The sequence below is a fragment of the Ctenocephalides felis genome, unplaced genomic scaffold (assembly GCF_003426905.1).
Source record: "Ctenocephalides felis isolate EL2017-DRISC unplaced genomic scaffold, ASM342690v1 CF-g0.4_SCAFFOLD_00845, whole genome shotgun sequence".
NCBI classification, from domain to species: domain Eukaryota; kingdom Metazoa; phylum Arthropoda; class Insecta; order Siphonaptera; family Pulicidae; genus Ctenocephalides; species Ctenocephalides felis.
The window spans coordinates 63,857,461-63,880,217 of record NW_020536999.1 but is presented as its reverse complement, the minus strand read 5'-3'; the positions used below and the strand labels follow the sequence as shown (position 1 = coordinate 63,880,217).

Below are 22,757 nucleotides of genomic sequence, written 5' to 3'. Positions count from 1 at the left end.
TTTGAATCCATCTGCACAATGATTCACACACGATTGAAGTAAAACTTATTTTCTACTGTACAAGATGGCATCTAAGTAAAAATAAATACATCATATAACAATTTTGAATAATGTTTATTAATATTATGGTAACACTCGTGATGCACACATTTATTAGTCTCGATCTTTATACACATTTATATAATAATAAATTATAAATTATATATTTATAATAGCATTAAAAATTTACATGGTTCTTATAATGTTTGTTTCATAAACTTATCAAAAAAAAAACGTTACGAATGGACATAAAGACGAACATGTTGGTCTGGGTCACATGTATATTGGTAAATACTTTTATATTGGTAAAAAGAATATAAATTGTATTTTTAAGCAATTTTTTTATTAGTTCAACAATACCTATTTTAAATTTAAATTATTTAATAAACCGCAAAACTTGTAAATTAAATGTTGAGGTACCTATGCCATGTTCTTCTTTTATTTGCCATGAATAAAATAATATTTAAATTTATTGTTATAAGGATAAAAATGCATTTTATACAGTACCCGTATCAAAATTCTGCTAACGATTATCATATGTCGTATTTCTTATAAGATACCTATATCATATTCACGTATGCCTAAACCTTAAATTCTATGTTGTACGCCTCTTAACTAACTATATAGTACGCCTAATATGACTAATACGCCTAATATGACTAATACGCCTAATACCCCTACAACCCTATATACATAATACGCCCAGTATTATTTCTTATCTTACACCTTAAACGCTAATTTTTCCGAACCCTACCGGGAATCGAACCCGAGCCCTCTGCGTGGCAGACAGAGACCTTAACCACTACACCACCGTGCCGCTGCGATTGGTCGCCTTTTCCCGCGTGTCGTCGCGTCACCTTAGGATTAATTACTGAATTAATAGGTAAAGGTACCGCGGAAGAACAGTGCGTCTCTTAATATATTATTTGTGGGGGACCCAATAGAGTAGTGGTCAAGTCGCTCAACTGCCACGCGGTGGTCCCGGGTTCAATTCCCGGTGTGGGCGATAGACAATAGAGTATACGGTAGAGACAATAGATAATTGATAAGAGTAAAATATAGTATAGGGTAGAGACAATAGATAATAGATAAGAGTAAAATATAGCGTGTAAATGGTAGTATGTGTAAGGCTTGATAAAAAGATTGTGGGGTGTGTGTTATATATAATAGGTTAATAGCAAATAATGATAAATTGGTAATAGATTTATATATAAATGTAGGAACTGGTGGTCTTAGGTATCGTACGGTATGATTAGATAGGCAATGATTAGATTTAAGTCCTTTAACATATTGTAATAGATCTTGGATAATTTTATATAAAAAAAGAGTGCGCATAAGGTTCATACGCGATTGAAGTAAAACATACAATATGGCATTTAAGTAAAAATAAGTACATCATATAACAATTTTGAATAATGTTTATTAGTAATATGGTAACACTCTTGACGCACATATTTATTAGTGTCAACCATTATACACATTTATATAATGTGTACAAGTATGGCTTTATACTTCAAATATGACATGATCGGTTTGTCATTGTAATTAGCATTTAGAAATGATCCTTCATTAGAGAAATGAAGTAATTGCTGATTAATAAATGCTATAATATTCGTTCACACAGTGAACACTTTGATCTTCACACACTTCATGTAATTAAAATTAACATACATTCTTGACTGCTTGTATTTTTTTTACTTTTTCGCTGGCGATATAATCTCATTCTTTGAACAGCTGTAATATCTGTTTTGCTTAAAAATATTTTCCATTTTAATAACATCAAAGATTTATAGAAATTACGAATAATATAGAAATAATTTCTAATCAATAAGCTTACGTTTAGTACACACGCAAATATTTAATTTGTTTCATAATTTTCAAGGAACATAGTAAAATATTCTTCTGATTCAGGCATTTTTCATTAAATCAAGATTCGTACTACGATGTAATTTTAAAATGTTTATTTGTCTATTTATGTCGATTTCCTTGTTGATATCGGTACGCATGCAACGTTGATGCCGGTACGCATACAATGACAGAATTCTATTTACATACGCGACGACTAATCACAATCGACCCGTATAGAAATGATATCATATCGAGAGCAAATGACGAATCATTGGCACTCGACTCTTATCTTATCTGCCGTAACGCACTTCCGTTGCATTTGTACGGATATACACCCTAGTTGCGCCTAAAGAAGTTTTACTTCAATAATAATATAATTGTATACAGATAGATCACTTCGTTTTTTTATTTCGCTGCGAACATTATATATTATTATATATTAATAGTTATTTGTCAGCAATTAATTTTGGCTTACTTAGATAATTTCATGAATGATTATTAGATTATTATGATTATTATTTTCAAAAGTGTGCGTTGGGTACGGTTGTGACAAATTTTATGGGTATGATTGTGACATGTATTTCTTGTCCTTTTCGGGTGAAAATTGAACCTATAAAATATCTAACATAACTAAGTCAAAATACGAAAGAGAAAGGAAAAGAAAATTTACAAATATATGTTTTGTTATATGTTTAAATGTTTATGTTGTGTTGTATTACATATTATTTTTATTAACTACCATTTTCTACATTTTTAAAAACAATCTGTCACACTTAGGACATTCAGTAATTGTTTTGACTTTATTATATGGATTTTCTGAATAGATGGCAACCCAGTATTGTCCAATCCAATTATAACTAATTAACTATACTCCAAGTATTTGCTGACTCGTTATAAACCATTTTGGTGTTTATAATCTATTTTAGGTTGCCTGTCACAACCGTCCCTCGGGTGTGTACGGTTGTGACACTTTCCCTTTTCTTGTATGATTAGATTTTATGACAAATCCATCGTATTTATTTATCCATCGCAGTATTTCAATATTTTCACGCAGACAAATGTTCAAACTACCATTTAATTTACTTTTCTCCCAGCTAATTAGTATATTAACAAAATTATTGCCGATCAAAAAAAAAAAAAGTAGCACAACCGTACCCAGATTCCCCGACAATTAAAAACGTAATAAAACTGTCAAAATAAATAATCGATAACATAAAAAATGAAATAAATTAAAATATAGGAAACTGATCACACAAATTATTTTAAAAAACATTGAAATAAAAGACATGATTAACAGTCATTATTATTAATTTATGTTAACTATTATGCTAATGGAAACAGATGAAAAGATAGCACATGTAGTGTTGATATCTCGGATGCGTGACTGCTTCATGTGTATTAAATATAAGGTTAAAAATAAATCTTAAACTTCATAATTATATATGTATATATATATATATATATATATATATATATATATATCTATATACAGGATCTCGAAACAAATTCATTTCACTTATATACTTATAATCTTGCAAGTTGCAAGGTGGGCAATATGATTTTAGGTTTAATAATTTTTGTTTGACATATTTGTCTGAATGTTCAATATATTGATATTTTGTACTCACCAAAGTGTTCTGATATCCCATGCCAAACTCTTCGTCTTCATTCTTTGGGCCTCTTATATATTTTGTAGTCAAAGCCATCATTAATGTTGTTAAGAATTCAATTAGTTTATTACTAACAGAGAGGAAACAATAGTTCAATTTTTTCAAAAAATTTAGTTTTTGTTAAATTCTTTTCTGTTATATTGCTTGCATTTATTATTAAAATCACATAATAGAAACTTTTCACCTAAATATTGAAGAAAGAGGTCATATATGAGCCTAAGGTCAGAACTCAACAGCAAGCCAAAACGTGCTGAAAGGATTTATTGCAACCATAATGAAAAATATCAAAAAAATACATCCTATGCATTTTAAAAATTATATACAATTAGGTAAAACCAAGTAAAATAAATAAATTCAAACTATTATATGGCGAAATGATGAGAGAGATTGATAGTGATATTTGTGAGCGTGATAGGAAGCAACAAAATGGGTCAGAAAAAATCGGGCCACCTTTTTGTTCATATGCTAATATTTTTTTACTTTTTTTAGAAAAATGTGTTGTAATTCTTTACAATTCTGTTAAAAACCTTTAACATTTAATAGCAATTGCCCAGGCAATTTTGTAAGGAGGACCAAATATCCAAAAATTTTAAAAAATTAAAATTTTAAATTTATAGTTTAAGAAATAGTTTAAATTCTACAAAATTGGGTTGAATTATTTCTCATTATTTATTTTATTTTATTATTATTTTTAATTATGGTTTCTGCTTTCTGCAAATGTAATATAGTGTTATGGTTCCAAAGTTCATATGAACAAAACTAAAACATAATCATAATAAATGCAAAATGATTAGAGTTTGATCAAGTAACTAGGTTTTTCTTAAATGTCTATAATTTTTAAAATGCATGGACTAGATTTTTTGCCGATTTTTTCATGATAATTACAATCAAATTTGTAAACAGTTAATCAGCTTGACGTTGAAGTCTTGAACACTCTGTATATATATATATATATATATATATATATATTACATGAACCCTAATTTGATCGTTATATATTAGCAAATAAATAATATAATAGAGATAATTACGCCATTTCAATATTGGTCATTTCGTGCAATAAAAAATCCAATTACTAAATTAATTCTTTTTGCCCTTATTTTATTTGTTCGATTCATAATTGTTATGTTATAGTTTTTATTACTCATGTTTAAATACTCATTTAATATTTTTATTCACATGCTAATTGCAAGAAACATTAATATTTCTCTATTTAAAAATTGATACCTGTTTTTAAATTTCAAAAATAATTGGATTAAATGATGATTTAGCAAATCAGAAGCTTAAATCACTCTTGAAACTAGGGTTCCAGAATTATTTAGTTAATAATTACATAAATATTCAAATATAATCAGAAAAAAGTGAAGAAATATGAAATTATATTGAAACCAAAAATATGTTATTTTAGTTATTGAAACACTTGCAAGCAAAGCACATTTTATATTGATTGTGCTTATCAGAAGATGAGTTATTAAATTCTTCATTCAATAATTGACGTATCTCTTTACTAAAACTAAATATTTTTAATGCAATATTGCATTTATTGGACACAAAAATACAAAATATTAACAATCATATTAATTATGACGTTATTTTTCCAATGTAGATAACATTTCATTTGACAGAAATAAAATACATTTGAAAATAAACTATTGCCTTTTGAATCTCATTGTCAAACAATATTTTAGAACCTCTCATTATCGTTGATTTAAAATATGACTGCCAACTTATTATGTCTATGGGAAAATGCAAAATTCTAAGATAAAACATCTACCGTTATGAACCTCACTGTAAATTAAACAATATTCAAGAATCTCAAGTGGTAAGTGTAGATTTGAATATGATTTTGCTAACACTTCAAGCTAAGGAAGTAAGGTGACCATACGTCCGGGTTTGACAAGATTTTTATCTTGTATCCTGGATTTTTCTAAAAGCAATATTTGTCTTGAATTTGGATCTTTTGAACCAAATTATCCTGGGTTTTCGAAAACTATAGGTTTAAATTTAATTTTTGCAAATACTTGATAAGGAAATTCCAACTACCCATAAAATATCTGAAAATGATATATACCACGAGTATGCTTATATATGAAACCAGACGTTATGAATGATAACATTGCAAAATGCAAAACAATAAAGGCGGGTAAAATAACTTCTAACATTATTAATTTCGAACTTTCAATTTCAATTTCACGAAAATTAGCAAAAATTAGGAAAACAAACTTTTGGACTGTCTGGAGTGGAAATTATTTCTAACAATAAGGTAATTATGAAGAAAACTGTACAGAGTTTTATGCAAGGCTTAAAAGCCAAAAAACATATAGATCATAAAATATAAGACATAATTTATTACAGCATATAATCGAATAACAAAATTCGTTGATTCATTTGAAAAAACTAAATTTTATCGTATCCATAGTGGGGTAGAGCTGGGCTTAAAGGTCCACCACCAATATTTCAAAAACAAGTAAAGTTAGGAGTTTTTTAACAATAATTTTATGTGAAAGTAGGGGACAAAAGATGTGTAACTAAGCAACGCCTTAAATCAAGCAACGTCGCTATCAAGATAAAAATCTTGTCAAAATAAAACAAAAGTATTTTCCTTCGATGTTAGTTTTTTGGTTGTGAGCACTATTGTTTAGTTTACGAGCCTTTAACATAATTTTTAGGTTTTCGTTATTTAATTTTTATAAGATGTATTGTTAATTATGAATTATATTCAACAGATGTTATTATTTAACATCTATAATAGGTAACATGTGGATGGGGTTAAGAAGACCAACTAAACCTTTACCATAATGGTTAGCCGTAAACAATAAAAAATAGTAAATAAGAATGTAAAATTCAGTTACAAGGAATAATCTAAATTAATAGTTATTCCAATTTTGCTGATGAATATTTCTAACAAAATCAAGGTCATATACAGTGTCATCTTTGTAAAAAATGTGCCCATGGAATATATATTTTGCATTGGTTAAAAACTCTAGCTAATAATTCGTAAATCCCTTTAAAATTAAAAGAAAGACTTTGTATCTGTTTATCCTCTGGCTGTCCCATTTTATACCGCCCATGGGGTAAAAAGAGACAAAATATAAATTTAAGAAAAATAGAAAAAAAACACATTTCTGTAATAAGGAATTAACTGGGAATGTTTCTAACATTCAACATAGTAGTTGTTTATTTGATACGTGTCATTTAGATCATTTTGTTTTGACAGTATAATTACTTAAGGCCAAATTGGACCGTCATGCCCCGCCCTACTTTATTTGTTATTAACTTCCCGTAGGGTATTAACTTCCAGTAGGGTAAGTTATTGTAATGGGCCGAAAATCGAAATTGAAAATTTTTACATTTCTCGACGTTTTGAAGGTTTCTGAACATTTTGGCATACCTCAGAAAAAATGGATGTGTGTGTGTGTGTATGTATGGATACAAATTTCCAGTCACGTTTTCGGGCGCACGGATCAACCGATTTCAATGGTTCAAAAAACATTCGATTCCTATTTATAGGGAAAAGAGCCGATTAGTTTTTGGCAAAGGCAGGTCCAGCCGTTTCGGAGATACGGAGCAAAGAGTGCAGAAAATAAAAATCGACTTTTTGAGAGAACGGAGTATCCGATTTGAATGATATAAAAAACATTCAATTAGTAATGATTGAGGGAAGTGTTTATTAGTTTTTGGCAAAGGCAAGCCCAGCCATTTCGAAGATACAGAGCTAAATATGTAAAAAATGGCAGTTTTTGAGAGAACTAAGCGTCCGATTTAAATTATTCAAAGAACTTTCTGCTTGTCTTAACAAAATAATTGATTTTGGATAAAAAAATTTTGTTTCGACTTTTTTTTAAAAAAAAATTTTTTTTGTATATCGAAAATAATTCAGATTTTATTTTTAATTCTGACTATAGTTCTAATATACTTTAAACAAATAATTTCAACTTTGCAATTCAGTTTATATAATTCTTATAAATATTAGACAATGTTACAATATTAATAATAATCTATTTGAAAACATTCAGTATTCCTCGAACATTTCGTTACGGTACGGGAAGTTCCAGCAATTTGCCTTAAGGCACGATGCCATACACCCCACTAGTTTAAATCATATTTAGTGATCAATATCATATCACTAATCACTCATATTAAGTTAGTTGACATAAAGACACCTGTCCCTGTTCCGGATTAGCAAAACTACAAATTGCAATTCCAACGATTATGGTCACCTTACTTATACTATGAAAACATTCGAAACTATTTTTTAATAAAGGTAAAATATCGTTTACTGATTAATGAAAATGAGAAATGCAAAATATTAAAATGTACTGTTATTTCCAACTTCACTTAATTAAACAATATGTGAGAATCCCGCAGTGATTTTGCTAACACCTTGTTGTGTGGTATATTGTAATCAAAATTCGCTGCGGATACGCGAAAATATTTGTAAACACTCTGAACAGAATCGGTGAACTAAGCACATACAATGCATTATGGAAAAACTTATAAACAGTAAATACTATTTCAATCACAAAAAATACACAAGAATATCACTAATAAAATAATGAAGGCATTTCATATACAACAACGTATTTGACATATATTTACATAAATAATGCCAGAATCGCCCGGTATTATTTATTTCACGATAATAGTAACATTATAATTGTCGTCAGCTGTTTACTCGTCGGTCGTCGCTTCGTAAAGCGTAAACTGACACCCGAACAAATCCGCGTCCAAGTTTCGACTGAAATCGACTGCCAATCACGGACATCGCATCGGCTGAGCAGGCCGGCAACAAATTTCTCGAGGCCACGACTCAGCTGAGTGACTACTGATAAATGATTAACAATGATACCGAGATTTTTTTTCATTACGCAGTTACGTCATATGAGCGGTCGTAAAATGTGATTTTTCGTTATTTGCATAACGAAAACTTATAACAGGCACCGTGTAGCATTAACTAGTTGTAAATGGCATTTTGTATTCTGAAGGAAAGTTCCATGAACTTCACGATACGCGTAAATAATGGAATTAATTGAGATTTAGTTATTTAGATGAAAATTTAAGCTGTTTGTTAACTTCCCGAAGAAAGAAGTTTGTTTTTACGACCGATTTGCTAATTTTGTTATCTCGACGTTTCAAGTAATTCTGAATCGAATGAGACCAAATTTGAAAAAAGTATGTGTGTGTGTGAGCCGATTCTTAATTCTTCGTCGACGTTTTCTCAAAAACGGCTGGACCGATTTAAAAAATTTAAAAGCGATTCGATGTATCTCGATGAGGACTACCGTTTATTAGTTTTGCGCGATAGGCAAAAAAGTAAAAATGTTCGTCCACGTTTTAACCATTTTGGTAGGAGCGGCAAGTTTACTTGACGGAAGCGGATGGCACCACTCAGAGGACCGTCACCACTACGTGACGGACGTGATACGAACGTGTACGGCCGAGCATTAGTCACTCGTGATAGTTTTTCTAAAGTGTCACCCTATAGGCCTATGAACAAGGCAGTATACGGACGACACCCGCCGGCTTTGGGTGACTTTCGTGGACAGTAGCCGCCGTAACCAAGTGGTTAAAAATTCTGAATTTTAAAAACTATTCGAAAGATGTAATTTGGCAATAGTGCTGATTAGTTTTGGGCAAAGATCGGCCGAGCCGTTTCTTAGTAATTAGCAGTTGATCTTTTTCTTTTGATGAAACTTTTTATGTTGATAGATATCATGGTACTTAAAAACATACTAAAATTTTTAATGTTCAAGTATTATGTAAGCAGATTTTTTACAATTATTTACCCCCCCCCCCTCCCAACGTCGTTCCGGCAAATCATTTTTGAGACGGAACGCGTTCCGGCAAGAAAAAATATAAAAAAATCGCTACATACAGAAAATGATTTAATAAGTAAATTTTATAAGTTATTATTCAACTAATTTTTATTAAACGTTTTTATTATTGTAATAAACATACATATATGTGAAAAAATGGGTTTTGTAATAATTTTTGTTTCTTTCCTTTTCGAACGGAACCGAAAAAAACATGAAAACCGGTTTTTGAACCGGTTTTTAAATTTTAGCGTTCCGGCAAAAAAAATATTAGCACAACACCACTGGTTTTATCAAAGTCGTTTTTAATTTAGTTACAAATTGAGGTGTATGAACTGAAATATTAATTACAATACATAAGTGTATTTCAAATTTCACATATGTTACTTTAAGACCGAAAAGTGTCTGAAGCCCTAATATTTCGGATATAAGTTGGACTTGTTTCGGACATAGCGGGCGTTAGTCGAATAAAATAAATAATTTAAGACATTCATATAATGGAAATTGATGGTAGCGAATAAAGCAATTCTATAAATACATAACCATAAACTCTGCAAAAAAATTAATATTTTAATAATTGGATGAATTTTTCCCATCTAAGGCAAAAATATAAGCCGTTCGATCGCTTGTAAATTTTTACAATCTAAAATTTTTTGTTAATTTTTTTTAATCATTGTTTTATTGGCATTTATTTATTGGTAAATTAGTTGACAATTCATAGCAAAAGAGTTACCCTGATATTTCAAAAGTAACGGATATTTTGGATATTTTAGATATTTAATACCGAGATAAAAATTCTTATAGAAAAAATAATATTTATAAATTAAATCTTATATACATTTGCATTTTTTATACGCTAATAACTACATCATAGGTTCCTACTCGTGTATTGTTATAGCCTTACGTATGCCTACACGTTGCATTCTATACTACACGTCTTATATCTATACCATACACTATATTTCATCATATACTCTCAAATCCCTACAGTGCATACCGAATACACCTAACCTATATCTACTATATATCCTATTATCTATAATTTCCCTTACACGCTACATTAACCCTACCGAGAATCGAACCCGGGTCCGCCGCGTGACACGCGGCGACCTTAACCACTACGCCACCGTAACGCTACAATCAACCGTCTTTTTTCGCCTGTCGTCGCGCCACCTTGGTATTAATTATCTAATTAATTAGAAAATGACCCGCGGTAACAACAGTGCGTCCCATATTATATTATTGGTGTGGATACCCGATAGGGTAGTGGTTAAGGTGCGCGACAGCCACGCGGAGGTCCCGGGTTCAATTCCCGGTATAGACAATAGATAGGTAGAGATAATACATAGGGTGTAAGGTAAACCTATATAATATAGGTGAATATATAAATTAGACAGTAGTATTTATAAGAAGTAAAAGGTATGTAGGTATATATTAAGATAATGACGGTATAGGTATCTCATGGTATGATAGATATCTATCTATCTATCTATATATACAATAATATAGTATAGTATGGTAGGTAATAGGTTATCTATCATATTATTAGTTTAAGTCTTATAAAGTATTGTAATAAATCTTGAGTACTTTTATATCATAATAAATACCTGTAGGTATTAATGAATACAAATAATACCAGAATAAATATAATTAATGTCATTGAAGAATATAAATTATGTACTAAATGATTCCCTCATACTTGTACAATTTAATGTATAGACTAGCTGTATATAATAGAGTTAATTATATAAGAAGTCAATATATTAGATTTGTGAGTTCTTATCGAAATATAGCAAATTTTTTGAACCGGTTTATGAACCGGATTTTAAATTTTAGCGTTCCGGCAAAAAAAATATTAGCACAACACCACTGCCCCTACTCCCATGCTTACGTAAACATTTTGCAATTAATGTATTGTTTTTTTTTAAATATTGTAATTATTAGGTTATAATTATAATTTTAAAAATAAGAAAATAGATTTAGGATGTAGAGATTTTACTGATATGGTATTCAACATAGAGTAACAAAATTATTATAATCTTACGAACATAACAAACTTATTTTAAATTTTTGGTACTGGCAAAGACAATGTAAGGTTGCCATTCGGTAAAAAAATAAAAATACCTATCTATGACGTAATCATCATCCAGAATCCCCTGCCCCCATGTCAACTCAAAATAAGCAAATCAACAATCCCCCGCCTCCCTATAGTGCATACGTAATACTTGAACGGCTCCTTACTATTAGATACAACTTATTGGATCAAGTTAATAGGCCATATTTTTTTAATCTTCTTAATTCTGATGTAAGGAGCAGCGGAGCAACGAGTCAATGGGGGTGATTTTTAATTTGTAATGATGATAAGTGGATCAAGTTTTATGAAGTCTTTGATATAATATATAGTTCATTCACATTTTATGGCTCACGAACCAGGGTGCACCTGTCATCATTCTAACAACGAGAACCCGCGTATCTCGTCTCGGATTTTGATGAAACTTGGTATAATCGTAGATTTTATGCCTAAACTGACTGTGGTAAAATATTAGAGGCCTGTGAAAACCGATTTAATTATAAAAAATAATTAAAGTTTGTATTTTAGCTAGTATCTGAACACAGTACCGGGCGTGTTTCATATTTTTCCTTAACCTTTGATCGATTTCCAATTCCAATCAAAATTTTCCAAGTAAGTTGATATTAAAATACATATATGTTGAAATTTCATTGTATTTTGTTCTGGCTCGGGATTCCTCTGATTTATGATTTCTGCAATTTTAATTGTATATCAGTTAAGTTTAATTTAATGGCGGATTCAGTATATTGTTACGGTTGAACAACAGTGAATTATTAATATTTTGAAAATATAATCAAGTTTACCAAAATGGTTAAAAAGTATTACAAATAAATAAGATTCTACTGTATCTTGTATAACATTTATTAATAAATCTATAACATAATATAGAAGCCATCATGTTTTAAATAAAAGAGAAATATTACAGTTTGTCTTGAGGTACCATAAATATTTATGATAATGCTGGTAAAATATTTATACATATATTCATTTAAATTGCCCCATATAATAAAATTCCTGATATTTGTAGATCATGAAATAAATTATTGCTCGTATCATAGAGATGAAAGGGTTTCAGTAGCAGTCTTCAAAACGCAATTGTCAGCCTGATACAGTTGAAGCGGTAGAGTTAGTCCAACATTAGCAGTCCAACGCCAAAGGTTTCTAGAAAGTATTAATCAAATCAAAATAAATAGTGTATATTAATAGTATAATAAAAATGAGTCCATCTGTCTGTCTGTCTGCGTCCTATTTATCTCTCTGTTTGTCTTTTGATCTGTCCGTCTGTCTGTCTGTCTGTCTGCAGGAGTCTCTTGGTCTGTCCGTCTGCATGTCTCTTTCTCTGTTTTTTTTGTCTGTCTGCAATGCATTATCCTGGGATGGCATAACGTATTAGAATTTTTAAATATACTGATGATTATAGTAGGGTAGGGAGGGGCTAGTTGAGCAAATTTTTACTTAAACGGATGTAGCTTCTCAATAAATTGCTATACGGCTTAATGGATTTGTTGTTTATCGCTTAACAAAAGTGTTAATACTATTTTTTGGTAATAAGTAAAATTTAAAAGCTACAGCTGTTTGAATGCAAAAAGTCTCGTATGCTCAATGTACCCCATAGGTGGGGCAAGTTGAGCACTAAGAAAGTATAATGAAATCATAAGTTTAATGTCGATAATAATGAAATAAAATAAGTTTTTAATAACCAGTTCTATATTTATAGTCTTTATTGACAGAGAATACAAAACTTATAGTAATTTGCTTTGAATAATTAACGAAAAGTAGAATCAACAAAACAATATCGTATCTTAGGAATTATTTTACCATTATATTCAGTATTTTTGTTTAAAATCATTATTTCTTTATATTATTACTCATAGACTTAGCTTAAATCTTAAAAATAATAATTTTCTGGAAGTTATTTGTAATTGTCTTAGTGACATAACAAGTTTAGCAACTATGCTCAACTAACCCCAACTCGGAATTTCAAAATAAAAGTGAGTTTATGAAAAAACCGTGAGAATTATACCCAGAATCTCTGTGCATATTAAAAGTACTATAAATATGTGGGAGAATAACATTTACCTGATTAAAAATAAATAACATTTGACTAAACCAGACGAAAACTCGTGATGAATTACTTTTTTACTTTTTGGTCTGAAAATAGCAAAACGCCCGTGAGCCTCACTCATTTGTCCAGCGGCCACTAGCGATCGCGGGATGTTTATTTCTCCCAAACCTCTATCTTTCCGCCATATAATGCCTAAACGGACGGTGGATAGTTTTCGAGATATTTTGATTGCTCAACTTGCTCCTATGCTCAACTAGCCCCGCTCTACCCTACTTGAAATATTTTTACTTTTTCAAAATTAGCCGAATTCATTTACTGGTTACAAAATCCATAAAGTGCAGAACAATATTTTAATATACATATTATATAAAAAATAAATGCTAATGTGTTAATCCGCAAAATGACCACTAGGCATATGCACATCTATTTATCTGATATTTTATGAAGATTTGAATAAGTACAAATTTTATTTACATTTCTATGGGTTTAGTATCAAGATTTATAATGTTTAATCGTTTGACTGCGACGCGGCGCTTATGCGCTTCGATAGTCTGTTTCTAAAATAGTTAAAAGCAGCGCAATCGCTTCAGAATATTTTTTTTTGTTAAAATTATCAAAAGGTCGTTTTTTTCAAGTTTTTCAAATGTTATAAAAAATTTCAAAAAATTTTGAAACTGTTTTATAAATGTTATATTACTATATATTAACGACGTGTTACACCACTAGTTTTAATTTCATATTAAAGTTTATCCTATTTTGGTTGGTGTCAATATTCTCATAATGTCTCATAATTAATGATCGTCGTATCCAATTCTGTCACAGGTTTGATGTCACGTACCACATTAACGAAAATTGGAGACGGACGGATTGTATTCGTATTATTAAGTACCTCAAAGTAATGTCTGGTCGGTGCCATCTGGATTAAGCCAGGAGGTATTCTGATAATGTTTTCTTAATGGTCGCCGTGCCCTTATAGGATGCACGTCTTTATTTTATCTTCTTGCTTCTGTAGTTCTTTAGTTTGCATTACAATTAACAGTACTCATTACAATGATACTTATTTGCGAGATATATTTCAATTGATTCAAAACATATATGTTGTGTTTTATCAAGGAATAATTGCGCAAACATTTTTAACATTTAACAGTAGGTTACTTCTCTAAAGGGAAACTATTAGAACAAAAACACTATATTCAATAGTACGGTAACACACGTCACACAAAATGCTAGTACATATTTATAGTAAAATAAATATATTAACTGATAACACATTAACTCGATCTGAACATTTTGAAGGCTGGAGAGCGAATGAGATATAAGTTATAGATAATAGTCAGAGTATTAATCAGATGAGTTAAATAGTAATAATGTGGTAATTACACTTTGATAATCGCATAGCTATCAATAATGATCAAGATTGTAATTAGTAGTCAATAATAAAGTACTTTCTCATCTCAAAATACGTGTTCTCCCAAGTGATCCATACGGATCTCCATTAGGAGTCAATGTCAGCGAAGAAAATTATATCTTGCCCTAAGGCAAGTTGCAAAAACATCCATCAAAATTTGAGATTAACTTATTTTAAATCGTTTAAGATTATTTCCAATAAATAAATAATTTCAATTACCTCGTCAACGTTATGCAATGTTCGTTCTACTAAAGGCCGTATTTTAAGATTGATATTTTGGAACTAATAAACTAAACAATGTGTTTATTATATTAAGTTTGATATTTTCTCGACTTGTATGTAAGTCATTCGTATAATAAGTAAACTAATTATAATCTGGCGCCAATGGCAATAATGGCAACCAATAAAGTAGTGGTTAAGGTGAGCTAATACCACACGAAGGCTCCGGGTTCAATCCACGGCAGAGTTAAAGTAAAGTACAGGTCGTAAATCAAAAATATTGCGTATATGCCGTAAAATATACGATGTATACAGGGTGGAAAGATACGTAAGATGTATACTATTATAAGTAACATAATAATGAATTGATGATAATATAGGGTTAATAGATTTATTGGTAAGTGCAGGAATCGACTATTGGTAAAATAACATATTTTAATGAACCTTGGGTACTTAATTATACTTGTGTCTTACTTAATTTTGTTACTTTAAATTAAATTAATAAATATATAAACTTAATATATAGTTTTTCTTTAAATGTTCAATACTAAACTTTATTACAGTTGAGTTTCCAAACTTTTTTGTGCTGTGGATTCCTTGCGCCTTGCCATGGACTCCTATTTAATCAAACTTTATAAAAAAAACGATGTCGAATAAATAGGGGTATACGGTAAGGACAAGGAAGGTATAAAAGGTGTGGGATCCTATTTGCCATACCTTTTACTATTATGTCTTTATTTGTCATGACTTGTTAATAAAAATTCATCCTCTGGTAAAGGAATACGTTTATAGCTTTTTTCGGTGACCAGATATGTTGTTAAACCCGTGAATATGATCAAACATATTCCAATAGAATTTAAAAGAACTCCTTGAGCTGGTAAATCTGCATAATTGCTTTTCCTGAAAATATGACAATGATAGTATATCTTTATAAGAATTTTTAATTATTATTAATAATGATAGTTAGTTTTATAATATATAATTCAGCTAAGCAAATTTAGTATTAATTACAATTTTAATTGTATTTTCATGGCATCATATATGAATTACGAATTTACATATTATATCACTTACATTACAAAAAATCCTTTTTCTGATAAGCCAAGTAGTGCTGCTACCACGACGCATATAAATATTGCTATACCAAAAAATGTATGAACTGGCATGTAGGTTGTTTTGATATTAGATGTTAGGCCTGGATATAAGTATGTCACAAATCCTGATAATAGCTAGAAATGTAAAACATTTTCAAACTAGTACAATAGTATTTTTATAAAACATTTATTCTGAATATTCACTACGTTTATTTCTTCATATCGTGTAATATTAAGACTATTATGTCATGAGATCATCATTAATAGTAGTGCGGCTTCTTTAAATAAAGTGTGATTTCGAGAATTAATAAAACATTTTAGAATATTATAATATTTTTCTCTGAAATTAAAAATAGGAAAAAATAGCCAACAAATTATACAGTTTTTTATTTACTCCCTAGGTTTATTTTTGTTCTTAAAATCATTAGTTCTCAGAAATACATTATTAGAAATGATATGAGATTTACTAAAACGTTTACTCTTTTTTTATATATTAACCTTTTGTGACTATCTATGTGTGGGAATGTCTGATATAGACGACATCCGCATGACAACCTGTGTGAACAGGTTTCGCCTATAGACGACATCTAGCGTGTTGGTCCTTGCCCCGACATTTATCACTATAATTTGTTATAGCAATTTTTAGTTGTTTAGAAGAGTAATTTTCAACTTTAAGTACAATTTGATTGATAATTATTAAAAAGTCACAAAATTTGTTTTTGGGTCTAGTATGTTCAGAAGCGATGTTTCATACAGCAGTACCATTTCTGCTAATAACACTCTCGTGGCGAAAGGGTTATAGTATAAAAGCAAATTTTCACGCCGACTTGGTTTTATCTTTCGAAGGTCCTTTAAAAAAATCGGTAATGCCGGTTCAAACGCGGGCCAGCAGCAACTAGTCCCGAGTTTGCTGGTTCGATTCCCGCCCAAGCCCAACATCAGGCAACTTTGATGTCTAATTTCCACTTTATGCAATAGATCTCAAATACAGCCTCAAGTGAAAATCGCCTCTCATGGGTATAGTTGCATATATATAATAAACATGTCAGCAAATACTTCGAGTATAGTTAATTAGTCATAATTGGATTAGACAACTACTGAGTTGCCATCCATTCAAAACTCCAGATAATAAAGTCAAAACAATTACTGAATGTCCTAAGTGTGACAGTTTGTAATTCAAAATGTTAAAAAAATTCGATCAAATGATTGGATATAAGGTTGAAAATGTGTGTATCGGATTTTTTCAGAACACACAGATGATTCAATTATCAGTGTGTGGACGATTTAGTATGTTTATCATTCTAATGTATACTATTTAAAACCATGTTCTCTGAACATATAAGTATAAACTATCATCACCCTATCAAATTTTATAAAGAAATATTGAATTATGCTTATATTGATACATATTATAATTAATATGTATATTATATAAATATAATTATATATAAACACCAAATGTACCTGACAAGCGAATAATATAACAGCAGTTAATCCAATCCACGAATGCAAGGAATACATATTAGGTATCGGATCGCTTTGTCCATCCTTCATGTGCAAATTATGTGAATCAAATACTGCTATCAATGCGAAAATAGTAAGCAAAAATATCAATCCATGTATAGCTGAATGAGCAATTTTAAGAGTTCTTTTGCAACAACTTCGATAGCTTCTATATATCAGCATAGCTAAAAAGCAATGAAATATGTAATGCCTTCATTTAATACTAATAATTTGTTAATTTGGAATAATTCATATTTTAATATGATGATCGCACATTATTGTTAATTTCAACTAATAATTTCAACTTGTTGCGTGGCATCGCATAATTAACAAAAAGCATAATACTGTTTTAACAATAATTGGGTCAATCTCGAATTTCACACAAGTGTCTCACTTATTTTTGGCCACTTCATAAAACGCCTCAGTCAACGGAGACCTTAGATCTGATCATTTCAAGGGTAACTGAATTCTATACATAAAGATAATGAACTTATTTCGTAAGAAGAACAAACTAAGCTAAATGTGAGCGATATTTTGTCTTGAGGCAAGTTGTATGAACTTCCCGAACGTGTAAATAGACGACTTAGTGAATAAGAATTAAAATTTAGTTATTTTGGATAGAATTTCCAATTGTTTATTTCGAAAATATAGTTTTCGCTTTCACTAACAACTAATCAACGCGATTTCTAATTCATATCCGTAAACAACCTTATGATATCAGTAATTGTATAAATTACATTTAATATATCTATCACATTTCATTCTACTTCATGTTCTAAAAATGTATTTTACTTAATTGTGGTGTTACTGCAGGGGTACCACAAGGTAGTATACTGGGTCCTATATTATATTCTATCTTTGTCTCTGATATTCCAAATAATAATGACATCAAACTATTAATGTTTGCGGATGATATCGCAATTTTTTCTTCAGGTATATCTGAAAATTCAATTATTATGCGGCTCCAAAATCAACTGGATAAAATTTTAAAATATGCACATAAATGGAAAATTAAAATAAACTATGACAAAACTGAATCAATTTTCTTTACCAAAAGACGAAAAAATCCAATACCATCGCTAGCACTTCAAGTGCATGATATTGTAATACCATGGAATAATGAAGTTAAATACTTGGGACTGTCGTTGGACAGAAAATTTAATTTCAATGTACACATAAAAAATAAAATTAACCAAGCTAAAAAGATTTTGTACATGCTATACCCATTAATGAAATTCAGAAGCTGTCTTAATGTAGAAAATAAAAGAACGTTATACCTGACTATGATAAGACCAATCTTAACATATGGATGTCCAATCTGGTGTATGACAAATAACCAGAATCTAGACAAGTTACAAAAACTACAAAATACTGCTGCAAGGATGATTATAGGACAATCAAGAAACCAAGTACAAAACATTATATAAATACTACATTTCTTCATGAAGCCACAAATATACCATACATAAAAACCTACATTGACGGTATTTCAAAAAACTATACTACATGTTTAACTAATCAGAACCCTACCATAAATAACATTGGATGCATAAATACTTATAGGCCATGCTACTGCAAATACAAAATACCTTCCTCCATTAATAACTCAATAGATAATAGTCAAAGAAATAATTAATATTACTTAGTTAGCTATGAAAGAAATATTGTTTTTATTTTATTATTGTGACATAGTTATTTATTAACTTTTGTGTTCGTGTTTGTCCTTAATATTACAAAGAGTTGGTTTTTTTGTTGACATTTTTTACCAAAATTTAAATTTAAATTTAGTCTATTTTGAACTCTTTAATGTATATAAGTATAATGTGTATAGAATTTACAAACATAATTTAATTTAATGTATTGTTATCAATATGATAGATGTACATAGTTTGTAAGTCATAATGTTTATATAATGTATCTGAATCTGATTTGAAATAAAAAGTCTTTTTAAAACAAAAAACTTAATTGTGGACGTCAAAGAACACACAGATTAGAATATATATGTCATATATGTTAGCTATTTACAAAAGATACTATTAGTACTGGGTATAGCAACAAATAATAAAATTTGTTTAACCCACCAAAACTCACCTCACAAGAGTAAGAGCCCCCTGATTTTATTCCTATGCTAAGCAACATTAGAATTTTGAAATTGTTGAAGCAAAATTTCTCTTTTAGCTGGGGCAAAGATCTTATAGCAATTAGCGAATATAAAATAATGAAATTAATTATTACTTAATCTTACAATTAGAGTAGAGAAATATCATTCCAATCGACATGAGCAAAGGGTGCCAATTGAATTGAAGTTCTGGAGTACTTCTCCAAGCAAATCCTCCCAGGTATCCTCCAGTCCATATACCTACAAGAATTACAAATGCTAATCCAAAAGCCATGGCTGCGATGTAAATAGGCCGAAATCCTTGAATATTTTGTTCCATGTCTTTCATATACTATGGAAAATGGGAAATACAATATTACAGTCTAAATAAAGTGAGTAAAGTTTATATATAAATGAACTCAATAGTGATAGTGTAGATAGATAACACAAATAGCAGTTATTCAAATCTACTAATAATTCAGGTTGCAATAATTTGTTCCTATTATGGGATGAAATTTTTGTATATTTATACATTAAGGCCTTAATAACTATTGGCATATAGAAAAATTGAGGTATGCTTGCGTGTTTGAGATATATGTATGCAGTAGTTTTGAAGCAATAAACAAGTCTTTTCAGACATAGAATATTTTCAGACTTTTTGAAGAAATTATAAGAGAATGTGATTAATGGTTTACTTAGAAATATTCTTAGAAAAATTAAATTTTAAAATAATTCATAATTTTTCAATAGTAAAAATTAAGATTTAAAGTACTTAAAAATGCATAGGAATCGAATATATTTATAATTGCTATTATTTTAAATATTAGGAAAGAACTTCTACATGAATTCAATATTTTCTATTATAAATTAAAAAACTATTAAGTTCGTTATTTTTTTGTGCAATATGCTGAATACAAATTAGCTAAGGAATATTAGGAATCGTTTATTTTTTATTTTAAGCGTCGCATAATCGTACCATATTTTTTACAAATATGAGATATATTTTGATATTAAAATATATCTATAGATATATTAATATACTATATAATATTATAATATTCATATATATATTTGAAAATGTATTTACGTTTATCAAACCAAAACGAACAAACTAAAAATGTGTTAATATATTCCGACATGTACAAGCTCAATTCATTTTTTATTATCTACTATTCACTGTAAAAAAATTTAAATAAAGAAATAATTAAGAAAAATAAATTATCAATATGTAATAAAAATATTTAACTTACTGTAAATGATTCTCTTGTCCCTCACAATTTTTCAGTACTGATGTTAATTTTGTTACCACAAAGCAGCAACAAGTTTGACCAAAAAATCAATATATTTTCATAGATGCGGAAAATTCAGTTGTGTTGACTAGTCACCATATCAAACTTTCATTGAACATATAGTTCACATCTATATGAAAATCGTATATTGAAAAAATTGATCAAAATATACTATAGTCTATAGACTTTATAAAAAGTCATTATATAATTTTTAATGCAGATCGCCCCCTTTTTTTGCTAGAAAATTGTGATTTCTTTTTTAGTTATATATTAGAGCGGATCAAATTATATGGAGCCAAAAATATTCACAGAGGCCTCAGAGGCACATAGCGATTTTGGTTATATGGGTCATAATTGCCCAAAACGATAATTGCACATTTGCTGCCAGCTGATCGTTTTTATTCAATGAAGATTTTTTTTGAATTTATTGTGAAATCATTTTTATGAAAATTATTATTATTGAGTAAACATCTATAGCATGAGATATTATTATTAATTGCAATTTTTGGTAGATGTACAATTTGATTTTTAATTAGTCTTTATTTAAAAAACAGTTATATATAATATATAATTCAAAAGCATAAAAAATGAATTTATTTACCTTTCAAATAATTAACAGAAAGTATAAATGTATAAAAATATTATCTTTTTTCTTATGGGATTTTGAACAAACGAACATTCCATCATATCCCAAAAATGTCGAATTTTTTTTTGATGACTTTGATGAAACTTTGTGAAACGATAGAGTTCATAGTTTGAAATAACATGCTGAAATATTATAGGTTTTCGAGCGTTTGAATTGAAAAAATCATCAAAATTTAAAATTTTTTGATTACATTGTAATCAGAATCTATGCCGAAGTACATGCACGTTCTGGGTTCTGGGCTGTTTTGTAGACAGCTACTGATTAGAGTTTACGTCCACAAAATACATTTTCAGAACACAAAAAGAATGAAATGAAATGTGTGAATGAAATAAACAAATTGATTTAATTTATACAACTTTTGATAAAAGCGAAATCTTTATTTTTGAAATGAATAGTACAATTATTCATTTTATCTGAATACTTGATTAATTTTATTATGTATTCATATCGAAAAATTTATGCAATTTACCTTAAGGCGAAACGTACTCTTCTTTTATTTATGACAAAATGCTTCGTACGTCTCATAAAGTACAAGTTACAAACGTTCCATTAAGGTGCGTCCACACCTAACGAACGAACATGAACGAACATAAATGAACATACCAGAACGAACGGCAACAGCATAGTGTGGAGCCACAACGATCACGAACGAACATAAACAAACATGGCGAGCAATGTTCCGCAACTTGTCGGTACATCAAAGGGAATTGTTCGTTCGTGTTGGTACTCGTATTTTCAGTGTGGAGTCTCAACGAACGCAAACGAACATTTTTGTTTAATAATTTTAATAATTTAATAATAATTTTTAATAATTTAATAATAATTTAATAATTTAATAGTATTTACTTTTAATTATTGTGTACAGTTTGAAAATTTTAATATATTTACTTTTAATTATTGTGTACAGTTTGAAAAAATTTGAATAAATTTGGAATGGTCAAATGACGTAATTTTATCATTCATAAATGAAATAGAAAAGTTCCTATAATATGGG

At 29.4% G+C, this 22,757-nt stretch overlaps 2 protein-coding genes across 3 annotated transcripts in view; both read right to left on the bottom strand.

The window, feature by feature from the left end:
• Nucleotides 1-8,086, bottom strand: part of LOC113364331 (chloride channel protein 2-like) — a 35,362-nt gene extending 27,276 nt beyond the window's left edge. The window contains exons 1-2 of the mRNA XM_026606819.1: nucleotides 7,941-8,086; nucleotides 3,516-3,741 (exon numbers count right to left, since the gene is read on the bottom strand). Of these exons, the coding sequence (XP_026462604.1) occupies nucleotides 3,516-3,596 (81 nt within the window). The 5' untranslated portion in view covers nucleotides 3,597-3,741; nucleotides 7,941-8,086. The remainder of the gene's footprint in view (nucleotides 1-3,515; nucleotides 3,742-7,940) is intronic.
• Nucleotides 8,087-12,375: 4,289 nt separating this feature from the next.
• Nucleotides 12,376-22,298, bottom strand: LOC113363839 (cytochrome b561-like). Of its 2 annotated transcripts, none has more exons than XM_026606317.1 (7): nucleotides 22,233-22,298; nucleotides 21,079-21,247; nucleotides 19,976-20,180; nucleotides 17,692-17,915; nucleotides 16,208-16,362; nucleotides 15,851-16,033; nucleotides 12,376-12,602 (listed from the first exon to the last, which is right to left on the bottom strand). In XM_026606317.1, the coding sequence occupies exons 3-6, from the start codon at nucleotides 20,175-20,177 to the stop codon at nucleotides 15,868-15,870; spliced, it is 747 nt and encodes a 248-aa protein (XP_026462102.1). In that variant the 5' UTR covers nucleotides 20,178-20,180; nucleotides 21,079-21,247; nucleotides 22,233-22,298; the 3' UTR covers nucleotides 12,376-12,602; nucleotides 15,851-15,867. The 2 variants fall into 2 exon arrangements, with proteins under 2 accessions (XP_026462102.1, XP_026462103.1); XM_026606318.1 differs by lacking the exon at nucleotides 12,376-12,602 and adding an exon at nucleotides 15,719-15,763.
• Between the last annotated feature and the right edge of the window lie 459 nt (nucleotides 22,299-22,757).